Consider the following 21070-nt stretch of genomic DNA (forward strand, 5'->3'; position numbering starts at 1 on the left):
AAAGACATTATCAGGGCCTGAGTTAGGCACAGCATCAGGGCCTCAGGGATAGCTTCAGGGCCTGTTAGGGACAGCGACAGGGCTTTCTTAGGGACAGTGTCAAGACCTTCTCCAAGCTGAACTGCTCCCCGTGTCCCTGTACTGAACTCAGAAGGACTGAGAAAGGTGGGTACCGACCACGACCATACACAAGGCAGGCATTAAGCAAGAAGGACAGAATGAAGGGAGAACAGATTCACTTGTGTTTAAGGCAGGAGAGGTTTTGGGCTGAAACAATACAGTACATGGAACAACAGACGCAAAAGCACTTCAAGGGAAAAGTTACCAGGTTACCAGAAGAAATCACATGCTAATGATGTCCTCATCACTGATGGATCTTCATCCCTTCAAATGCTGTTCTTTAGACTCCTACTGTGTTTGTCAGGCACTGCACCAGGCGCAGACCTGGCATTTGCTCCCTAAAGCAGGAGTCTGTCAGGAGGTTTGCAGTTTCCTCATTCGCTTTGTCACAGAGCAGGATTCCCACTACTTCACACCCCTTCTCAACCTGCAACCCAAATGGCAGGAGAGCAGTGTGGCCCATCACAGGGGTGGGGACCCAGCACCTGGTGTCCTACATACCCTGTGGACTCTCCCCAGCAAGACTGTGCATCCCTCGGACAAGATAGTCCAGGGAAAACCAAGCTTGTGAGTTTCTTCCTTAGCAGCATGACACAGGTGGCGTATCTCTAGTGCACTGACACATGGCTTCATAAATCAGGGCAAGAAACATATACATGTTTCCTGGTCATGAGGCCTGCAGATCCTCATCTTAGGGACATGGAATTTCTTCCCATAAGTTGAGGCTGTCTCAAGAGGAGGAAAGCATCAGCTCCATCTCTAAGTTTTACAACAAAAAGCAAGATTATCTAACCCATTTAGCCAAAGTGGCTAGAGAATGAGATATATGAGTTATCTGAATAGTCCGATTAATAGTAATAAGTTCATTTTTTCCCTGTTTAACCAACATAAGTTTTTCCATTCTTAAAAAGATGAAAAAACGACTTGCTCCTTCTTTTCTCTTGAGTTGGTTTCTTCACTGTCCAGCTGTCCCCTTGCCAGAGCTGCCGTCACTCCTTGCCACCTGAACCCCATAAAAGCTGGCTTCTGGACCTCAGCGCCAGCTGACTTTCTGGTGCTTTTCTCAGTCTTCAAGTTTATCTGGATCTCCCTACACTTACTACATGGATGGCTCCCTGCCTCTGAAACACCCTCCTTTTATTTCCATGCTCTGTATGCTCAAGGTTCTTTTTCCTAATTCTCGAACACACTAAATGAGATTGTTGCCCAAGAATGTATCCATGGCCTCTTCTCTTTCTATTTGCCCATCCTTGTCAGTCCCATGTAAGCCCATAGCTTTACCTCGCACCTTTGAGAAAAGACCTCAGAAGTTGGTTATCCTTCACCCTGACTCTCTGCCCAGCTCCAGGCCAAAGGCCCACCATCTGCAGACCTCTCCCCAGAGAAATCGTGCCTGGACTGCCAACAAATGGACCAAAACGCTCCTTCGTGCACCCTCTAAAATCCGGGTCCTGTGTCACCTTCCTCCCAATTCCTGCAGCTAAAACCCACCTGCAAGTATGTCCTCCTTTCTCTGAGCAGCTGTGGTCCTTGGCCTCACCTCTTATCCCAGGCCACCCTTTCTGCAGTGCTGTCTAGTTATGTTTTCTGGGTTTCATTCTCCCAGGCTAACCTGTCAGCTCTCCTACGTACGTGCTAAAAGAATGAATGAAAATATCCTTAACAGCACACCTAGAATGAACAAAGCATGTTAACATTTTAGTAGACACTTCCCTTCCCTTCAATATTCTCTTACCATCTTTCCCTTTGAGCAACTCTGTGCCAGGTGCTTAACTACACACTGCAGGTGTTGCTACTACTGCCCCCACCACTTCCACTGCTTCTATCAATACTGATACTCCTGCTGCTACTACTAACAATAGACATTCGGCACTTACTATGTGTCAGGTACCGTGATAAGCGTTTATGGGGATTACAGCATTTAATCTTAACAACCGCCCTGTGAGAGAAGTAATAGTTTCTCCCCATTTGACAAATGGGCAACTAAAGCAGAGAGGAAAACTGGGTAACTTCTTTGTCTTCAAGGAGCATTTAGTCCAGCAAAGAAAGACAGGCCTTGGACACACAATTACAATGTGCTGCATGCTATGAAGGAAAAGCGCAGGATATCACAGGAATGCATAATAAGGGGACCTCGCTCAGGCCAACGACCAGGGATGCTTAAGTGGGAATCGGAAGGAAAAAATGAGAATAAACCAGCCAAAGAGGAAGGAAGAGCAAGCCATATCGAGGGGCCAGGCTAGCCCTGGGAGCTCATGGTTCACAAGGTGCTAGGCACTGACAGTGGGAAAAGAGTGCCGTCCTAAATACAGCACCCATCCCCTGCAACTGTCCTGTTCACTGGAAAGGGAGAAAAGCTGCATCGCCCTGCCTGGGGGGCTGGGAACTGGACTCGCCTACCAAGCAGAGCTCCTATTTTCCATTCACATTTTAAACGCAGGATGTGGAGATGCATTTATAATCAAATGCTTTGTGGAATGCATCCTGCTTTTAAAAATCCTTCATGGGGCCATACTTTTTAAGAGTTTCATCACCAAGTGTTAGCAAAATGTAATAATGATGATTGGTATAATAGATTCCAGTTTACCAAAAATGCAGAACCTCTCCCAGAATTCCATGGAAAGGGTTCTGTGCCATCAAGTCAAAGGGGTTTTGTCTCAAAGAGAGACAATAATAACAATCCCATTGCAGTAAGCCCTTTAGACAGCTCATGCAATAGGGTTACCCAAAGTACTTTGGACCAATGAATTTTAAGAACAAGAAAAATATGAACTGCATTAATAGAGTGTAGGCTTGTGTGTGAAAGGCATAATATATATTTAAGTATTTTAAGAAGAATTTCTAGCATAGTCCAAACAAGTGCAGATATGAGATGCAAATCTATGATTTATAGATATTAGTTGGCCTATTGGTTGAGATCCATCTTCCTGTCTCCTGTTTGCTGGAATCACATGGAATAGAATACGGAAAATTCATTCTAACAACATGCTAATTGTGGGAAGATAAAATAGAGGTATGGTTGGAAAAATAGTAATATGAAGGAGATCATTTTTTAATGCTTTTCAGAATGATTTTACTCATTCTGAAGAGTGCAGCTCAGCTTTAGCTGTGCAATTGTTGTATACAGTATAACACTAATTTTGCCTAATAATGTCTTGTAAGAAATCCATGACCATATTTTTGGATTTTGTTGCTGCTTTAAAGTTAGAGAAAAGCAACCTGTTTTCAGAACAATTAACAAGTTTTACAAATCACTGAAGTGAAAACTTGCGAAACTCCTGTATATTTTAGAATAGTATATTAGCAGTATGTTTTTTTAAAAAGGAGAAAAAAGAAATTTTGACATACATACATATTATAGATACAGAAGAAGTTACTATTTGGGACTTCACTAAGGAAACACGTTCATCTCTTTTCTATTTTATTTCCACCTGTAGAGTTTTCAGATTGCTTTCCCCACAGGTCCGTGGGCAGCAAATAAACCCACCCATGCTGAAGCGGCAGCTGAAAGTCCTAAATGGTTTGGTCAGTAACAGTCAGGAGCCAAGAACACTCTGTGCCAGGAGAGCCTGTGTTGCTAACAAAGCAATTAGTAGCCCTTCCCTGGTGCAGAGTGTCATCGTCATGCTTTATCCAATTACTCAGAATATATCAGAAGCAAAGCGCCAGTGTTATTTTACGAAGAATTAGAATCCTAAACTACAAGTTACAAGGCTGTTCTCTGGTTTACTCTCCCATGTGGAGGGTTGGCTGAGGCCACGGAAGTGAATGTGGTCTGCTTGCCTGGTTTCAAACGTAGCTTCAGACAAAAATAAAGATACTCATTTGTGGACAACATGAATGTTTATACCTTTCAGTGACTCATCTTTGCCATCCTTCCAAAAGCTCGATACATTTAAGAAATGTTAGCTACACTGTCATAGTTATATAAAAGGTAACTAAGATTAAGAGATCAGATGCAGGGTTGGTGTGGGGAGGAATGATGCCTATGTATGTATGGTCACATTTTTAAGTGGAAGAATTAAAAAGGGGAACTATAACTTTCACGTCTTACCCAAACAGAGGTTTCTGCAGACATCAATAGAACTCTTATTTTACTAGCAATGCAGTTGAGCACATATATTAACACTAAAAGGGTTGAAAGGAAAAAGGGGACAGCACTGCTTTGCACCCATTAACAATGTGATATCAAAATGGAAACATACGTCTTTTAGGATGAAATCTAATAAATAATTGAGAACCACTGTGATGCCTGACACTTTACTACCAAATACTCACATCTAACAGTTTTTAGATTGTCTATCAGAAGATAAACATATACCCAAAAATAGACCTGATTCACCTAGATTTGAGATACGAATTCATCTTCTCTTTGCTAATTAAAGGGAAAGAACAAGGTATTTCTTACCTGCACGTGATTTCGTGTGTGGGCAAGACTCGGCGCATCTCTGGGTTCTCGTCTTGGCCTTCATACGCTACGGCCTGTAAACAAAGGCACGATTTGGGCTAAGAATGGAACCAAGTAGCAGAGGACAAACTACCACAATCGAGTTCTTGACCATTCACCAGTGCTGCAAGGCCAACTAGCTTTCAGAGCCAAAGGCCTCACTGGGCTGACTGTTTTAAGACAGTTGTTAAGGATCAACCCAAATTGAGTGGAAGGGGATATGTTCCTCTCTGTCCCATCAACCACCTTATTATAATGCACATCTTTGGATCCTTGTATGAGATGGGCTTCTGTCATCAAGACAACCACAGTTCTCTCTTCAATTCAGAATAAAAATAAATCTAATCAGTGGGGAAGGAAAAACCCAGAAGGCTTAGCAGACTGAGATACTAGTGATTTAAAATATAGAAAAGCACATGGATTTTATTTTTAAATGATTTGTATTTGTTACCTCATTTTACTACTTCCAACTCCAACATGTAATATTCAAGAGGTAAGTAGCAGAAAACAAGTGAGGGTATGGTTATGAGTCCACTCACTGTCTTGTGATGATTCATCAATCCGGAAATCCTTCCTGCCTACAGGTTGAAAACATGTGCTCTCTGGGGTGTATAACCACCCAAACAGTAATACTCGCCCGCATATGCTGGGGGAAGGGCAGGGTTGGGCGGGGAGTTAAGCCATAGTTATCTCCCTCAACTAAGAAGAATTACATCTGACTCTCAAAATTTGGAGTCCCAAACCACCTCACCAGCCAAGATGTTTTTAGTAATATGTGTACAAACATGTTACTTAAGGTTGCTGGAAGTTTCCTTGAGACCTCTGCTTACTGGAAGATGTACATGTTAATACCTGGGCCAGAGAAAAGCTCACAGCTATGGGTAGAGCAGTGCTCTGCATGGGGATACATTTTAACTAACTTGACAATGTAGCACTGCGTAATACTAATATAACACAGCTTCAAATTCTTAATAAAATTACTTTCACACCATTCAGATAACTCAATTTCTTGGTGATGAAACTACTTAAATTAACCAGAGACTACCCTTTTTTTAGGACACACAAAAACTGCAGTAACTAACTTATAGTTGTCAGGAATGTGCTTGTTTATGAACCTGAGACTTTTAGAACTGTAAATGATGGAGGACAGCTTATGACACTATGTGTGCAGACCCTCAGAGCAGGCTCTGGCTTTGTTACCTAACTCCAGTACAAAACAAAAATTGCAACAAATTAAAAAATGAGAAAAAGTACCTGTATAAGGAGAAAACATTTCTCTACCATTGGCCCATCGAAAGCATTTTTTATGGTTAGCCTGTTATAACCCTATAGTTTTAATGTTTTATTTTGCCATAATTTTAGATGTATAGAATTTTAGATGTATAGAAAAGTTGTGAGGATATATAAAGAATTCCATGATACTCTACCCAGATGCCTCAAGTGTTTACATTTTAGTAAATTTGCTTTATTCTTCTTTCTTTCTCTGTTTTCTTTTCCTGAACCATTTATTAGTTAACTGCAGACATGCCCTAAATACTTCAGAATGTATTTCCTTAAAACAAGGAATTCTCTTACATAACCATAGCACAATTATCTGAACAGAAAATTAACATTGGTACAATACAGTAATCGAATCAACACCTGAGATTCACCAAATACCCAGTAATGTCCTTTATAGCAAACAACAACAAAACCAATACCAATCACAGCATTCAGTTGTCATATCTCCTTAAAAAAGGAATATTCCTGAGTCTTTGTATTTCATGACATTGACATTTTTGAAGAATACAGGCCATTTTGTAGAACATCCTCAATTTGGGTTTGTCTAATGTTTCCTCAGGCTTAGACTAAAGTTATGTAATTCAGGGCCGGAATACCACAGACAGGATGCTGAGTCCTTCTCCTTGTATCACATCACACTGTCAACTCGTTCCACTAATGCAGTAAACTCTGACCATTTGGTTAAGGGGGTGCCTGCCACCCATCAGAGAGCACAGCCAGATTTGTGTACTGTAAAGTTACTACTTTAAGTAATTCATAACTATCTTCTGGGGAAATCATCTAGATTATGTTAACATCATATTATGACTTAAATTTTCACCCATTAGTTTTAGCATGCACTGATGATGCATTCCTGCAATCTTAAAAGACCTTTTAAATACCCAAGAAGTTGCTTTACTCAAGAAAATGCATTAATTGAAAATATTTTAAAAACCAAAACTTATATCTGCCTGATTTACTGCAATCACTGCTTTAAAAAATCAAACACTGTAAATAACTGATGAGATCTCATACGTGGTGCTAAAAAATTCTATCATGCATTTCTGGGAAATCCTATTATCACTACATGTTTTGTACGTTCTCTTAATACCCCTGAAAACCTCTGGTTCAACTTTAGTTTTCTGTCATGCTAAACTAATACAAGTAACTTGGTAAATGAAATTCACAGGTATTAATGGGGTTTTCCTTCCTGTTTAAAAAAAAATTGGTTTTGGGAGGAGAAAGGAGTATCAATTACATCAGACCTTCTCATTTTGAGTCTTTCTAGATAATACCAATATTATTTTTTACTGAGGCTGCTGGTTCCACTGAAATCAGTGGGCCCGTGATGATACTCAATTAAAGATATGCTGCAGGGGACTTCCCTGGTGGCGCAGTGGTTGAGAGTCCGCCTGCCGATGCAGGGGACACGGGTTCGTGCCCCGGTCCAGGAAGATCCCACATGCTGCGGAGCGGCTGGGCCCGTGGGCCATGGCCGCTGAGCCTGCGTGTCCGGAGCCTGTGCGTCCGGAGCCTGTGCTCCGCAACAGGAGAGGCCACGACAGTGAGAGGCCCGCGTACCACAAAAAAAAAAAAAAAAAAAGATATGCTGCAGTGAAAATATGTTGACGACCCCCCAAAACAGTAGATGATCCATGGTCTCCCAGGTATTCCATGTTTTTGTCTTTGGTGACTGAACATCATTCGTTGAAGGCCCAGGGCCTCCGTAATACATCTCTACCAATCTCAACCTGCCACTTCGCTTCTGGCAGCAGAGTCAAAATGGAGAATCTTTCTCTACATCAAGCATAGAAAAATGAAAGCATGAGTTTGGATTTTTGCTCAGAAATAGTTAAACTCTGGGGACGGAAGGAAGCATGAAGTTTCTTCTGTCCCTTTCCTTGGGGCCTCAGCAGAACAATACTTCTCAGCACATAACCACAGACAAAGAAGTGCTTGCTGCTTCTGTGACCTCTGAAATAAAAACAAGTGAAACAGAGAGTCTTTTCTCTCTCCTGAGGAGTAGAACTAAAATCCTGGAAATAGAGTAATAATCTAGAACCTCAGTGTAATAGAGTTAGCTATACACTGAAACTCCGTCAAAGGCAGCTCCACCTCCAACCTCACCTAAGGAGTTTTTGTTACTGAAAAAGCTTGTTAAAACACACACACACACACACACACACACACACACACACACACCACACACATAGCACACTATCATATAAAAGTATGGTCCAAGAAATCGACATTCTGATGAGATTCAACATAGGAAAACAGGGTAAGTCTATTTTGATGAATGTCTCCGATGTAGAGTGTCAACAATAAAACAGACTTTTTAAAAATGTCAACAAGTTCTCCCTCCAGCTTTCACACAAATTCTACCGTGTACATTTAGTACACACGTCAAGACTGGTTCACAGTTCAGCAAACGCAGACTTCGAGCCTAAAAGGAAAGGGGTCCTCTAACACCAGCTTAGGGAGAAGTTTCTGCTTGTTTTCCCAATTTAATATGTGCCTCTGTGGGGTGTGAGTGAAGCTCGTTGAGGCCGGATCAGTTGGGAGATCACAGAAGCATATAAACAGCATTGACTACTTTAAGTGAAACCATTTTAACAGACAGCTGGTTTAGGAGGTAGACAATGAAACACCAAGAAGAAGGCTTATCTTCATCCTCCATAGTAAGTCATATGTCTGCTCACTGGGAGGAAGGTAGGTCTGCCGTGAAAGCGACAAAAACAACAGTGGTTTAAAGAAATCAGTGTGTTCACCAGGAAGGAGTAAGGATGGGAGGCCTGTTCCAGAGATGGGCAGGAGGGGAGAGGAAGCATATCAAATATATTATTTAAATAAATGAATTGATGGTGAAGCAAGTTGAGGTTTAACCTAAGAAACAACAACAAAATACAATATCAAATAGAAAATGATGTTTACATTAATCCTGCCAATGCAAATAAATCCCTTAAGGTGGCAGGACTGCTTGTACAGGAAAAAAAGTAAAAGAATAAACAGCACGAACTTCATCTCAACTTTAAACACCTAGTGAAATTGATAAACAAGTTGTCAAAACTTGACATATTTGGAGCAGATTTATTCTTCTGATATACTAGCCTCCCTTAATGTTCTCCTCTAATGAGAATAATGAAAATATCACAATTATTTTTAATACTCTGTTGACTTTCTGATTGAGGGTTTTTTCAAGAATAATTGTTTTCTTTCTTTTTTTTGCGGTACACAGGCCTACTCACTGCTGTGGCCTCTCCCGTTGCGGAGCACAGGCCCCGGACGCGCAGGCTCAGCGGCCATGGCCCACGGGCCCAGTCGCTTCGCGGCATGTGGGATCCTCCCAGACCAGGGCACGAACCCGTGTCGCCTGCATCGGCAGGCGGACTCTCAACCACTGCGCCACCAGGGCAGCCCAAACTTTCACATTCTTACACAACAATAGTGCCAGAAGGTTTGCTGTGAGAGGATGAAATGCCATCAGTTTCAAATGCCCAATTACACATTAACCTATACCATCTTTGAAAAGAAATCAATCAATAGAAAAAATCTGCCTCTGTTGCCACTGTTTTAGAAGGCATCTTGTGAACTGTGGTTCATCTCCACCTTTCTAAAATATCACTGGGTCTTAAAAGTTAATTGAAACTTACTATGGATAAAGACCGCCTAGTAAAACAGAAAATACACGGTGAACTTACACAGGGATCACACCTCAATGGCACGCGGAAAGAAATACAGGGAATTGAGCACAGTTTTCTTTGTTTACTTTTCAAATAATTTTAACTCTTTGTGTTCCATGCAAAAATAAAGTGGGCAAAGAGAATACTTTTGACTTTGGTTCATTAAAATCTGAAAGGTTTTTAGGAACAAAATGTATTCGTTAGGAGTCTTTCTTGGTTTACAAAGCAACAATCGGAGACTTGTCATCATTAATTTAGAAAGACAGAAAGAGAGAATGAAAGGAAAGAAAGGAAGGAAGGAAGAAAGGGAGGGAAGAAGGAAGGAAGGAAGGGAGGAAGGAAGACAGGTAGATAGGTAACCTATAACTAACAAAAACTCCTAATTTTCCATTTAAATCAAAACAGTAACCTTGAAAATACATCACTCTTTCTTCCAAATACAGAATAAAACGCCAAACCTAATTTGTCACCTTAAAGAATCCATTCATGAATGTACAAAGTATCTCCTTCAACCAGAAGTAAAGTGTCCTCTAAATACAGATTGTCAACACGACTTTGGCAGCAAATTACCAAGAATCAAAACTAATAAAAAAAATATGAACACCTGTTATCAACATGCTGTAATATTAATCATGACTTTCAACCACCAAGTTCCACTGCTTGTCATTAAAAAAAAAAAAAAGTGTTAGCTAATGCGGTTCCAGAAATTTCCAGTAGGTGAGGGAGCCTTAGTTAAAAATTAACCTGTGCCAACGAAAACACTACAAATGTGACGTTTCAGAAACAACTGTGTCAGACAGCAATCCAAAACTAATAGTGAAATAAAAAATTATTTTGCTTCAATTAGCAGCTTGGCTACTGGTGAACAAATTACAAAGATGTAATTTAAGCTCAGCAGCTAAGCAGGCCTGTTTGCAGAACTGAATTAGGAAAGTTGCATAGGAATATCATATTCAGTATGCTGTTCAGTTACATCACAGCCCTGAATAAAGAGAACGTGCACCAAAAGCAGGTAGCTTCAGAATGCATCTTTTGTGTCTCAAATAAAATCTCTCATATTATTCAAACACCAAGATAAAAACTGAATCATTCTAACAATATCATGCAATATTTCTCTTTCTAGCAGTAATAAAAGATATTTCACTCATATGATAACTACATTTACAACTATATTAGTAGATACAACTGGCTTTGTCAACTCAATGGGGTAATAATAGTAATAATAATAAAATAATAAAAGCGTCTAATTTATTAAGCACTTAATGTATGCTAGTCACTGTTCTAAGCATTTTCCATGTATGAATTCATTTAATTTTCACAACTGAGCTTCCAGGTAGGTGCTGCCATTACTTCAATTAGTTTCCAAATGCTTACATAGTTTAATAACTAAGACCAAATCATTCTTGCTCAACAACTATATAAACAATTCACCAACATCCAGACACTTCTTCATTCCTCTCAGCAACATAAGACACAAGAACAGACTGTGTAGTCATACAAATTCGATAAATGCATCACTACTAATATGTTCATTTTTAATGCTGTTCAAACATTCACATGGAAACAGCTCTAGCGTAAATATCCCCAAACAAATGGCTGTATATTATCCAGGAGGGAGCAGTTGGACCGCCAGACTGGGAAAGTACTAGGCCATCTGGCTCTGGCAATCTCTCCAAAACCATCAGCTTTGTTTTCACCCCCAGACTCCAAACAACACATTTTCCACTGTGATGAGTTTACATTTTCCCAAACACAGGTCCTGATCATGCATAAAAATTCCAAACTTCTTCATTCCTCTATATGCAAGAAAATTCAAATCACCTGCATTTTTGACATGTTACCAAAGAAGAGAGACAGCTGCTAAAATATGGCTCCTAACTATAAACTTGCTGTGTCATTTTTTGTTTGTTTGTTTCCCCAAATATATGAAAGAACCTCTCTGCTGGCCTAGTTGAATTCCTTAGGAACATATTGATACACTAAAAATGTGCTTATCTACCAATGAAGAACCATGAACAGAAAGGGCTGTTAATCAAATCTATGTAGCTGTGGCAGGATATGATGAAACAATCAATAGGAAAAAATGCACTTGCATCAATAACTTAAAGTACCAGGAACATCAAAACAAATACATAAAGATTAGCTGGAAAGAGAACTATAACAGTAGTTCTGATTATTGTACCTTAGACTTCCCACTGCCCTGGGGCTTTTTAGGGGTCCCCTCACCATATCACCTACCTTCAAATCCATACACACAAGGATTATGTGACTTATTATTTTTCCTTTTCCAAAAAAGAGCTTTGGTTTGGGGGCAGGGAATGTTTTGTTTTTGATAACTTTATGGAATTTGGTACTCTCTCATTGAATTATAAAAATGTCCCTTTTTTCAAAGCAAGATGGTAAGAGGGCAGATAAGTTAAAGGTTTTTTTTTTTTTTTAAAAAAACTATTTAAAGATAACTCACTGAAGCAATCACAGAATGTAATTATATCTCAGATACTACAGGAAAATCTGAACTGAGGCGCATTAAAACTCAGACGTCTCCCACTGAGTTCATTTGAGTTTCTGCAGTAGATACTGTTTCTGGATGCAACAGCCATAAACTTCTGGATCCTACAGGCCTTTCTGCATGCTCACTAACGGAATACCAAAAACAGCAATGACAAAAAACAAAAGAACCCTATTTTTAGTCCAGCTAAACTTGGTTTTGAAAAACCCTTCCCAAAAGCAAGCTTCTTATTTTCTAGTTGGTGGACAAATATTTTATTTTTTTCAGAAATTGAATGCTTTTATTTTATTTATTTTTTACATCTTTATTGGAGTATAATTGCTTCACAATGGTGTGTTAGTTTCTGCTTTACAACAAAGTGAATCAGCTATACATATACATATGTTCCCATATCTCCTCCCCCTCTTGCGTCTCCCTCCCTCACACCCTCCCCATCCCACCCCTCTAGGTGGTCACATAGCACCGAGCTGATTTCCCTGTGCTATGCGGCTGTGGACAAATATTTTAAGTATAATTATATCCTTAGTGTTTTATAAGAAAAGCATAGGGATAAGAGGGCTCAGATCCTTACACATTCACTTCTAATAAAGCTTTCCCTTTCCTGGTAGAGTCCAAAATTAAGAGTCATTACCCCAAATAGCGTAATGAGACACTTTGAAAAGGTGTGAAATACTGTGTCCTACCAATACATCTTGGTTGATTGAGTACATTTCTGTTTGATCTCAATGCTGCTAACTCCACTCAAGATCACAAACATTCTATGAAAATACAAAGTGCACAGCTAGTTTTGAATTTTGCTTGCCAAAGATTCCCTTCAAGTTTTAACCCCAACTTGTGAGTCAAAGGTATGACATCACATACATAAAGCTGCATCTCTGACGTGAAAAATGTTATGATAAATAAGCAGCTAAGAGGAGACACTTGAACTATGCTTAGCTATTCCCACTGAAACTTATGATGTTACTAGAACTCATCAGTCACTGAAATTATTCCATTCTGCACTCTATCAAAATCCTGAGTCAATCTACCTGGAAGAATTTCACAGGGGGAAAAAAATAGTAACCGTTTAATCGGTCACCTTCTGTCAAGACTTACTTCTGATTGAAGGAGTCACTGCACACTTAACTAAAATCAAAAATTTAAGAATTTAAAAATCCGACTTGGCATTTAATTATCACAGAATAATTTCAAGCTAGATGAGAATCCACTGTTTTACTCTTCGAAGCTAAAACATAGTTATTATGTCACAGCTAAGGAAAGTCATGCTCTCCACGCTGATCTGCTTTTTGAAGACTATTGTATTAGCTGTGTACACAAGAAGCTAACCTACTTCCCAAACTCTTACAGCACATAATCAAGGAAGAAGCAACCGGATAACGGGCAGGGATTGCCTTTCAAAGTAAAAGCTACAGAGAAGGCATTAGACAACTATTATGAAAGCAAACAGGTATGCCTGGAAAAATCTTTTTTCTTGATATTTTTAGACTAAATTCAGATAATTACTAAGCCTTTTTTTCAGGTCACTCCCCACCAAAATATATAATTGCCTACATTTATAATTTTATAATTTTAACTTTCAGTGAGATGTCACAGTATGGCAAGTAACTCTCTTATACCTGCTATTACTACACTGTATCTTATTCTGGTCCCATCCCCACCACGATAGAATTTATGAAACCGTGCAAAGAATGCCTTAAGCTATAGTTTTCCCTAAGCTCTATGACCTTGTTAGTAAAATGATATTAGATGTATTGCTTTATAAGAATCAAGATTATTCTTCCTCCTTAGAAGAGTGTGTAAAGTCATTTCATCTCATAATGGGAAGATCAATTCTTGTGGCACTTTTGGTTTACGGGGCCTAAAATAAAGTTTTGAGAGAAGGTATCACGTCAAACATGTCCTGATTTTGTGTTCCTTACAACTGTCCACTTCGTAGAGTTGCCGATAATTTAATATTTAAGTGGCCAATGTTTCACAAGCAGACAGGTCTTACATACTGGTTTGTGGGGAGTTTTTATTCTTTAAAAAATAAACTGTAATAAGTACATAAGGAATATGTATTAGAAATCATACTTTCCCTCTCCCCCTCCCATCTTTTCTTTCCTCTGATGGGAATGGCAGGAAAAAATATCCAGGGTATCAAAGACAATTTTTTAAACACAAAACTCCACTTAAGACATTTTTGTTTTGATATCATTTGTTTAAAAAGTTACTGAAATCAGGCTTTTGCATTTTTTTGCTTGGCAAAAAAAAAAAATTTAACAAAATACAGAGCGTCCAAATCAAAGGGAATTATCCTGTGTAATGATCAAAACCAGTATAGTAATAATAATAAAAAACAGTAATAATACCAAAAGTATAAATGTGTGTTTACTCTGAACAATCAACTAAGAAATAAAACAGATCTTCAAGAAAGTCAAATATTTTAGGCTAATAACTTGAAATAGATTTCAAGAGATATGTATTTATCATTTTAAAAAATACATGTCATACCCTCATGTTTTTCACTTGGTTCACAATGAAATATGAAGGTAATAATTACAATTAGCTGTTATTAAATGGGTTCTTGCTGAGTAGATTTTAAAACTCCCAACAGGTTATTAACGTGCATTTTGTACAACATATTTAAGCCATGGGTATCTAAAAATAATTTTTAAATATGCATGTATACTCTAATTTGAAACCTTCCAAGCCAGCATTTATGAAAACTACGTCCCTTATTTTAAAGGGAATCTTTTAAAACCGCCATCATGCAAACCAGTCTTACCCCTCTCACTGAATTGGTGGTTAGTACACAATGGGTAACTTTTCTCTTTGTTCTGATTTGTCCCCCACCCAATAAAACTGTCTTCTTTTTTGTCACGAAATCCTCCAACTACCTAACCAGATATTTAATTCCTAAACTTTTTCTTAAAAAGAAAAAATGTTCATGCGCCTCGTAAAAACGTCAGATCTCTTTTCTGACTCGCCTCATAATTGTGTCTTTTAAACCATAACTCGGCATGTATACCGCTCGGCACCCGCATGCTGGGAACGTAAGAAAATGCCGTCTATGTACCTTTAAGACCACAAGCTCGCTCACGCTGCCTGGCTTCTTGCCAAACTTGGAGGCAAAAGCAGGGGGATTTTTGCAAGATATCTTCTGACAATTGTCGCTCCGTCTTCCAGCACTACCACCACCACCATCTCTTCTTTAAAAAATGTGTAGAGTGGGTCAAGCGCGCTCTCAGACCACCGCACCGTTCCTGGGGAAGCTGCCTTTGCCCCTCACCCGCTTCCTCTACCTCTGCCCCCCGGCGGAGGCCCTGACGGTTTGGGTTTCACAAGTTCAGCCGGGTCTGCACCAGGGTCTCTGGGCACCTTTGCGCCCCCTGGGGCCCCCCGGCCGGGTCAAAGGAAGTTCAGCCTGTACCCTCCCCGCGCAGCACCCAGTAGTCTCAAATCGCAAGGTCTGAAGTTCCCTTGAGAAGAAGGGGCCGCCCAGCCATCTCCCGCGCGGCGAGTCAACGTGCTTTGGGGCGCTTGCAAGGCTGCGCTGAGAGCGCGGTCCGCCCTGGCATTGAGAGTTCGAGTCCCAGCCCTCCCGCTAAGGAGTAGCCGGCTCCTTGACTCTCCCAAATTTCGCGGCCGTAGAGTCACCCCCGCGGCGCGAATTTAAGAAACTCATTTGTTTTGTCATGGAGTCAATGAGGCGAACGTAGAAATCCCGCTGCGTCCTCATTCCTGGGGGAGGGGCGGGGGATAGGGGAACGAAGGAGAATTAAGTGAGAGAGGATCTGCAGGAAACAAACAAACAAAGAATGGGGCTCCGAGGCTGATGGAAGGCCGACTGTCCTGGAGAAGCACAGCCAGGACCCCCTTCCCCAGTTCCCGGACGAGGGCCTCTAGTCCAGCCCGAGGGAGTTTGGAAGGCAGCCCCGCCCCCAAGCACAGCAGCTGGGAATCGGACGGGCGGATCCCCCCCCCGTCCCCCCCACCCCGGGTTCTCTCCCTTCCCACGGCTGGAGTCCCTCTGCGTGCTCTCCGGGAGCCACCAAGGCCCTGACCGCTCTAGCCCGCTGAACGCAAGGGACCTGGGCATGAAGTCTATGCTAAGCGGAGGAACCAGGCCTTAGGACGGCGAAGAAGAAAGAAAGCGGCCCAGCGGGGCCGAGGCGCCACACCTGGGCCCAGGTACGCGCTCGCTAATGCGGCCGCCCTCGAGCCACTCAGGGCCTTCTCAGGTGAAGCCTCTTCGGGCGAAACTTAGCAGAGGCCGGTTTACCCCGAGGATGGCGGACGACTGAGCTTTGCTCCCTGCTGGCGTCCTGGGTCGCAGCAGGCCGCAAAGACACAAGAGACGCGGGAGGGAGGTCGGCGTGAGCTAGTGGACCGACTTCGAGGCAACTTTCCCCAAGCGGGGACCCCTGGCCTGGGAGCCGGACAGGCCCGGGGGCAGCAGAAATTGCGGCCAGCTGGGATCCCTCTGCCGCCCTCCCGACCCTTACTGCTCCAACTTTCCAAAAAGTTCCATGGGGCGCGCACGGGCGATCCCGTTCCTAGGGCCTGGGGGCTCGAGCCCGCGCCAGCAGAGGCAGGAGCCGCGCGTGGTCGCGCGGTCGAGGGCGGGTTCGTCCCGGCGCCCTTGACTCTGGAGTGCGAAGCCGGGCCCGCCTCTCTCCATCTTTCGGGACTCAGCACGAACTTTTCTGGAGCAGAACCTCAGGAACGAGGAGCCCGCGTTCTCCCGGAACGGGAAGCGGCTTGGGGGACCCCGCGCGGGGCGTGTTACGGATGCTTTGCCCTCGCGGGGGAGCGCGCCTCCCGAGGCGCCCACTTACTTTTTCCTTCTCCATGAACCCCGCCAAGGCTGTCCCCTCGATCTCCGCGGGCTGGCCCTGTCTGTCGTAGAGGGCCAGGACGAAGCGGAAGAAGTTGGATTTCCGCATATTGGAAGGCGGCTGCTTCGGAAAGTGAGCCCGGGCCAGACCCACCCCGCTGCGGCCAAAGACGCAGAGTTAGACGGCTCAGCGGGACAACACCCGTGACCCCTTGTCACCCCTTACACACGCGCGAACCCTCAAACACCCGCCTCCTCTGCCCCCAAAACGCCCCGTGGGCCCCCTACACGCCCCCTCAGGCGCCCCGGGCCCAGCCTGCGACGGGACACGCGTGCTGTCGCCCGGCCAGTCCTCCCCGCCGAGGACCTGCGCGCCCCCCGAGCCCGACGAAGAGGTGTGAAAGTTTTCTTTGGGTTTTGCGCAAGAGACAAAACGCTGTACGCGTTTACTCCGACCTGACGCGCGCTGCATGGGGAGGAAGAAAAGTGGCGGTGGATGAGGGGACGCGCGATCGTGGAACAAAGCCGGTCGTTTACAACTTAGGAGGAGGGTGGGCATGGGAGTTGGTTCTCGACACCCCCTCGAATCTCCCTTGCGCAGGTGCGAATGGTTGGGGAACATGCTCCCCTCCTCGCTGAAGCAGCCATCCTCTGGGAAACCTCATGCGCCCCCTGCCTCCACTGCCCAGCCGCGGGTGCCCGGCCTCGGGGAGCCGTCTGTCCCCTCACCGCCCAAATAAAGCATGTGGAGAAAAAGGATCTGCGGGTGGAACTCAGAGCAGTCAGGAGTGGTCGCTGTGGGAAAGGGAATTGGGGATTTTTTAAAAAGACCTGTCCTGACAAAGGTTCGCTGTTCCGCAGAAATCCTCACACCCTTTCCAGAAATCCTATGGATAAGGGCTGACGGCTGAGGGCGCCCTCCCGGGGGCTGGAGCCTGGGGCGCCGGGGGCGCAGGGCGGCCACTGACAGCCCGACCTGGCCAACACAAGGGTGCGCGCACACACACGCGCACACACACACACACACACACACATCCTTTTGTTTCTAGCCCAGTTGCCCAACTCACTCTCACTACCAACCACCTCCACCCTTATTATCATCGGGGATGGGAACAGTGTTGTGTACACTTGTCCCCAGCCCGGAGAAGATGAGGGTGATGTAGTTAGTCATCTTCATTCTTCCCCTTCCGCCCTCTCTGGGCCGGAGAGAGCTCGGAGCCACCAGATCTCCCATTCCCCCAAGCCCAGCTGGTGGCCTAAAAAAAAGGGGGGGACCATTTCTCACTTGGGACCAGGAGTCCCCAGAAAGGGTACTGAGGGTGCCCAGGAAAGTTCCCCCAGGTCCATCTCCAAAAGCAGTGCCTCTAGGCCATACAGCCTAGCATCCAGGAGCTGAGAGTGGCAAAGGGGCTAGAAGGGGCCATGGTCCTAGACGGTGGGGAAGACTTTTAGGAGACATCAGAATTAAAGTTAGGAGTTGCTGTTCTTCGGGTGGACCAAGAAAAACTGAAAGCTAAAGGAAGAGGGAGGGAGAACCAGAGAGGAGAAATAAGAGATGATTCTATGGGGACACGGAAAGAGAAAAGGGGAGAAAAAGGAGTTAAGAGAAGGAAAAAGAGGAAAGAGAAAGAAAGAGTGGAGAAAGAAGAGGAAGGAAAGAAGGAAGAGGGAAGGAGAAGAAAGGGGGAAAGAAAGGGAGGAAGTAAGAGAGGAAAGGAAGGAGAAGGAAAGTTTTTTAAAGAGGGGGAAAAGGAAAGAAAGAAGAAAGAAAGGAGGAAGGAAAAGAAGAATGAAGAGAGAGGAAGGAGGAAGGAAAGAAATAGAGAAGAAAAGGCAAGGAAAAGAAAGAAAGAGAAAAAGAAAGAACAGAAAAAAATAGGAAAGAAAGAAAAGACAGGCGGCCTGAAAAGAAACAGCAATCACAGAGAAACACAGATATCCAACATCATACTGGTGAGACGCCTCTTCAGGCTTAAAACAAAATGAAAACAGTCACAGACCAGGCAGGGAAAAGTGCCGGTAAAGCGCGGGCTCCTCGCAGGCAGCTCCCGGCTCTGCGGCCGCAGGCAACCAAGACAGAGCGGCCGGGGGGCGTGGAGCCCCGGAGACGAGCAGAGCCGAGCGGCAGACGCACGAGCGCGGCCCGGCCCCGGGGCGGCGGCTTCCGCTACCACCTCCGGGCTCTGCTGCTCGCCGCTTGCCTCCCCGGCCGCGGTCCCCAAGCGGTACTCACCTCTGCGCCGCCGTGTTGGCGTCCAGCACCCCGGCGCCCTGCATCCACGTCCGCACCGCGTTCCTGCCGCTGACCGGCGGCTCTTCCTTCATGCTGCTCCCACTCCATTCGATGCTTTGCTGAATCCCAAACATGAAAACAACCTTTTCTTGTGGAAAATCTCCTCCCCCTTGAAAATTTGAAAAAAAAAAAAAAAAAAAGGAAAGAAACGCCAGCCAGAGATTTTTTTTTTGAGTCGTTGAACTCGCGCTAGAACATCAAGGGGGGCTGGAAAGCAAATTTTTTAAAAATGTAAACCTTCGCTCAAAACTGAGCGATAACCCGAAGGGGAAAAAAAAAAGGAGAGAAAAAAGGAAGGGAAAATCCAACAAAAAGACCGAAACTTAAAAAACAGAGATGTATGCTTGGCTGTTGGGGATTGTTTGGTTGGTTAACTTTTGGTTTGGGTGCTTTTTTTTTTTCTTTTTCTTTTTGTAATGATCACAGGCCGGTGGAAGACAGGAGGGACTGGAGTTTCCTTTTGTAGAGGTACCGTTCACTTGAAGAAGCAGGAAGAAAAAAAAAAAAACCCTGATGGCAATTTAAGAAACAATAGACTCAACTCGCGCTGCCGGCTTTGCTACTTCGTCATTTTCCACTACCAGGCAAGTTTTTCCTCTCTCTCCCTTTTTTTGTTTTTTTCCTCCTTCTCTCCCAACCAAGGATGTTTCTTTGGTGCGTATAGATGAGGAGGACGCTGGTTGCCCTAGACAGATAAACCAGAGAGGGAGAGTGGGGTGGGGAAAGGGGGAGGGGGGGTAGGGAAAGACAGAGAGGAAAGGAGAGGAGAGGGGGAGAGAGAGAGAGGTGGACCCTGTTGAACGGAGATTCTGTTTTCTCCTTGCTAAAATAGAAGTGATTTGCAGGCTTTCCCTATGGAATCCAGTTTGACTCTCCCCGGAGCTAAACACAAGCACACTAACCCCAAGGGGAGGAGGCGGGGCCCGCGCGGCAAGGGCCCGCCCCTTCATTTGCATAACGCCATCCTTCCGCCTCGCCGCAGCCAATCGCGGCGCAGGAGCCTGCCGGCTCTTAGCGCAGGGTCACGCTCCCTCGTTAACATCCCTCTCCGGCTGGCGCAGGGGAGGCGGCCAAAGTTCCTCGCAAAGTGGCGCGCGAAGGATCGCTTAGTACCCGTGTCCGAGCTGGAGAGGAGCGGGGCTGAGCTGGGCAGAGCCGGGCAGAAGGGAGACAGAAGGAAGGGGAGGAGGATATTCTTCTCAGGGATTTGAGCTGGGGTCTGCATCCCGGCCATTGCAGTCAGCTAAGCATCCTCGCCGAGCCCTGAGCGCGCTCGAGGCGCGCAGGCTGCGCCCTCCCAGGGTCGTGTCCTGCTCCGCTGTCCTGGGACGTCGGGCGCAAAAGTGGAGGAGATGGGAGAGCCCGGGCAGAAGAAGCAGGACGCGCATGCCAGGCGTCCACCTCTTCGCTTTGAGGAGGGGTGGTGGCTGGAAAAATGGGTGCGTGAGATCGGCACTGGGAGCTCGCAGATGGCACTGCCTCCACGCTGGGAGGGTGGGGTGGACCCTGGGCCCCGGCAAGCAAGGCGCCGTGGATCCCCAGGGAGTGGGGGACCCGCGCTCTGCCCCTAGTCAAGCCACGAAACACTTCTCGCTCCGCCGCTAGCCTGGAGACCGCCGGCGTTAGGCACTGTCCTCACGTGCTCACTTCTCTGGAGCATTCCGCGGGATAGGTAAACCACCGTTTACCTAACGAATGCTCGCACTGGAGCTGTGCCAGGCTGCGTTTTAAAATTTGCTCGGATTCAATCCCCACCCCCTCAACCCCGCCCCCCAAACAGTTTTTTCCTTAGAGTAGCTACCAAAGCAAAAACAACGTCTCTGATTAGTTATTTGGTGTAGAGTTTCTCTCTTCCTCATTCTGTTAAAATGGGGGGCTTGAACAAACCTTCCCCCCAACTTCGGCCTCTGACACCTGTCAAGAAAGAGAGAGATGAGGA

The 21070-nt window shown here is 44.5% G+C and overlaps 1 protein-coding gene across 5 annotated transcripts in view; it reads right to left on the minus strand.

Annotated features, from left to right (window-relative positions):
* Positions 1–19989, minus strand: part of LOC114889001 (transcription factor COE1-like) — a 44298-nt gene extending 24309 nt beyond the window's left edge. For 3 of the 5 annotated variants that reach the window (XR_003791929.1, XR_003791930.1, XM_029211712.1), the window contains exons 1-2: positions 19072–19989; positions 4529–4602 (exon numbers count right to left, since the gene is read on the minus strand). Coding sequence is in view for 3 of the 5 variants with exons in the window: in XM_029211712.1 (XP_029067545.1) it covers positions 4529–4602; positions 19072–19179 (182 nt within the window). In the remaining 2 variants the exon portion in view is untranslated. Of the gene's footprint in view, positions 1–4528; positions 4603–16839; positions 18554–19071 lie in introns of those variants that run through there. The other 2 variants (XM_029211713.1, XM_029211714.1) reach the window with 1 other exon arrangement.
* Between the last annotated feature and the right edge of the window lie 1081 nt (positions 19990–21070).

Source organism: Monodon monoceros, unplaced genomic scaffold, assembly GCF_005190385.1.
Source record: "Monodon monoceros isolate NGI ecotype Baffin Bay Population unplaced genomic scaffold, NGI_Narwhal_1 Super_Scaffold_9, whole genome shotgun sequence".
NCBI classification, from domain to species: domain Eukaryota; kingdom Metazoa; phylum Chordata; class Mammalia; order Artiodactyla; family Monodontidae; genus Monodon; species Monodon monoceros.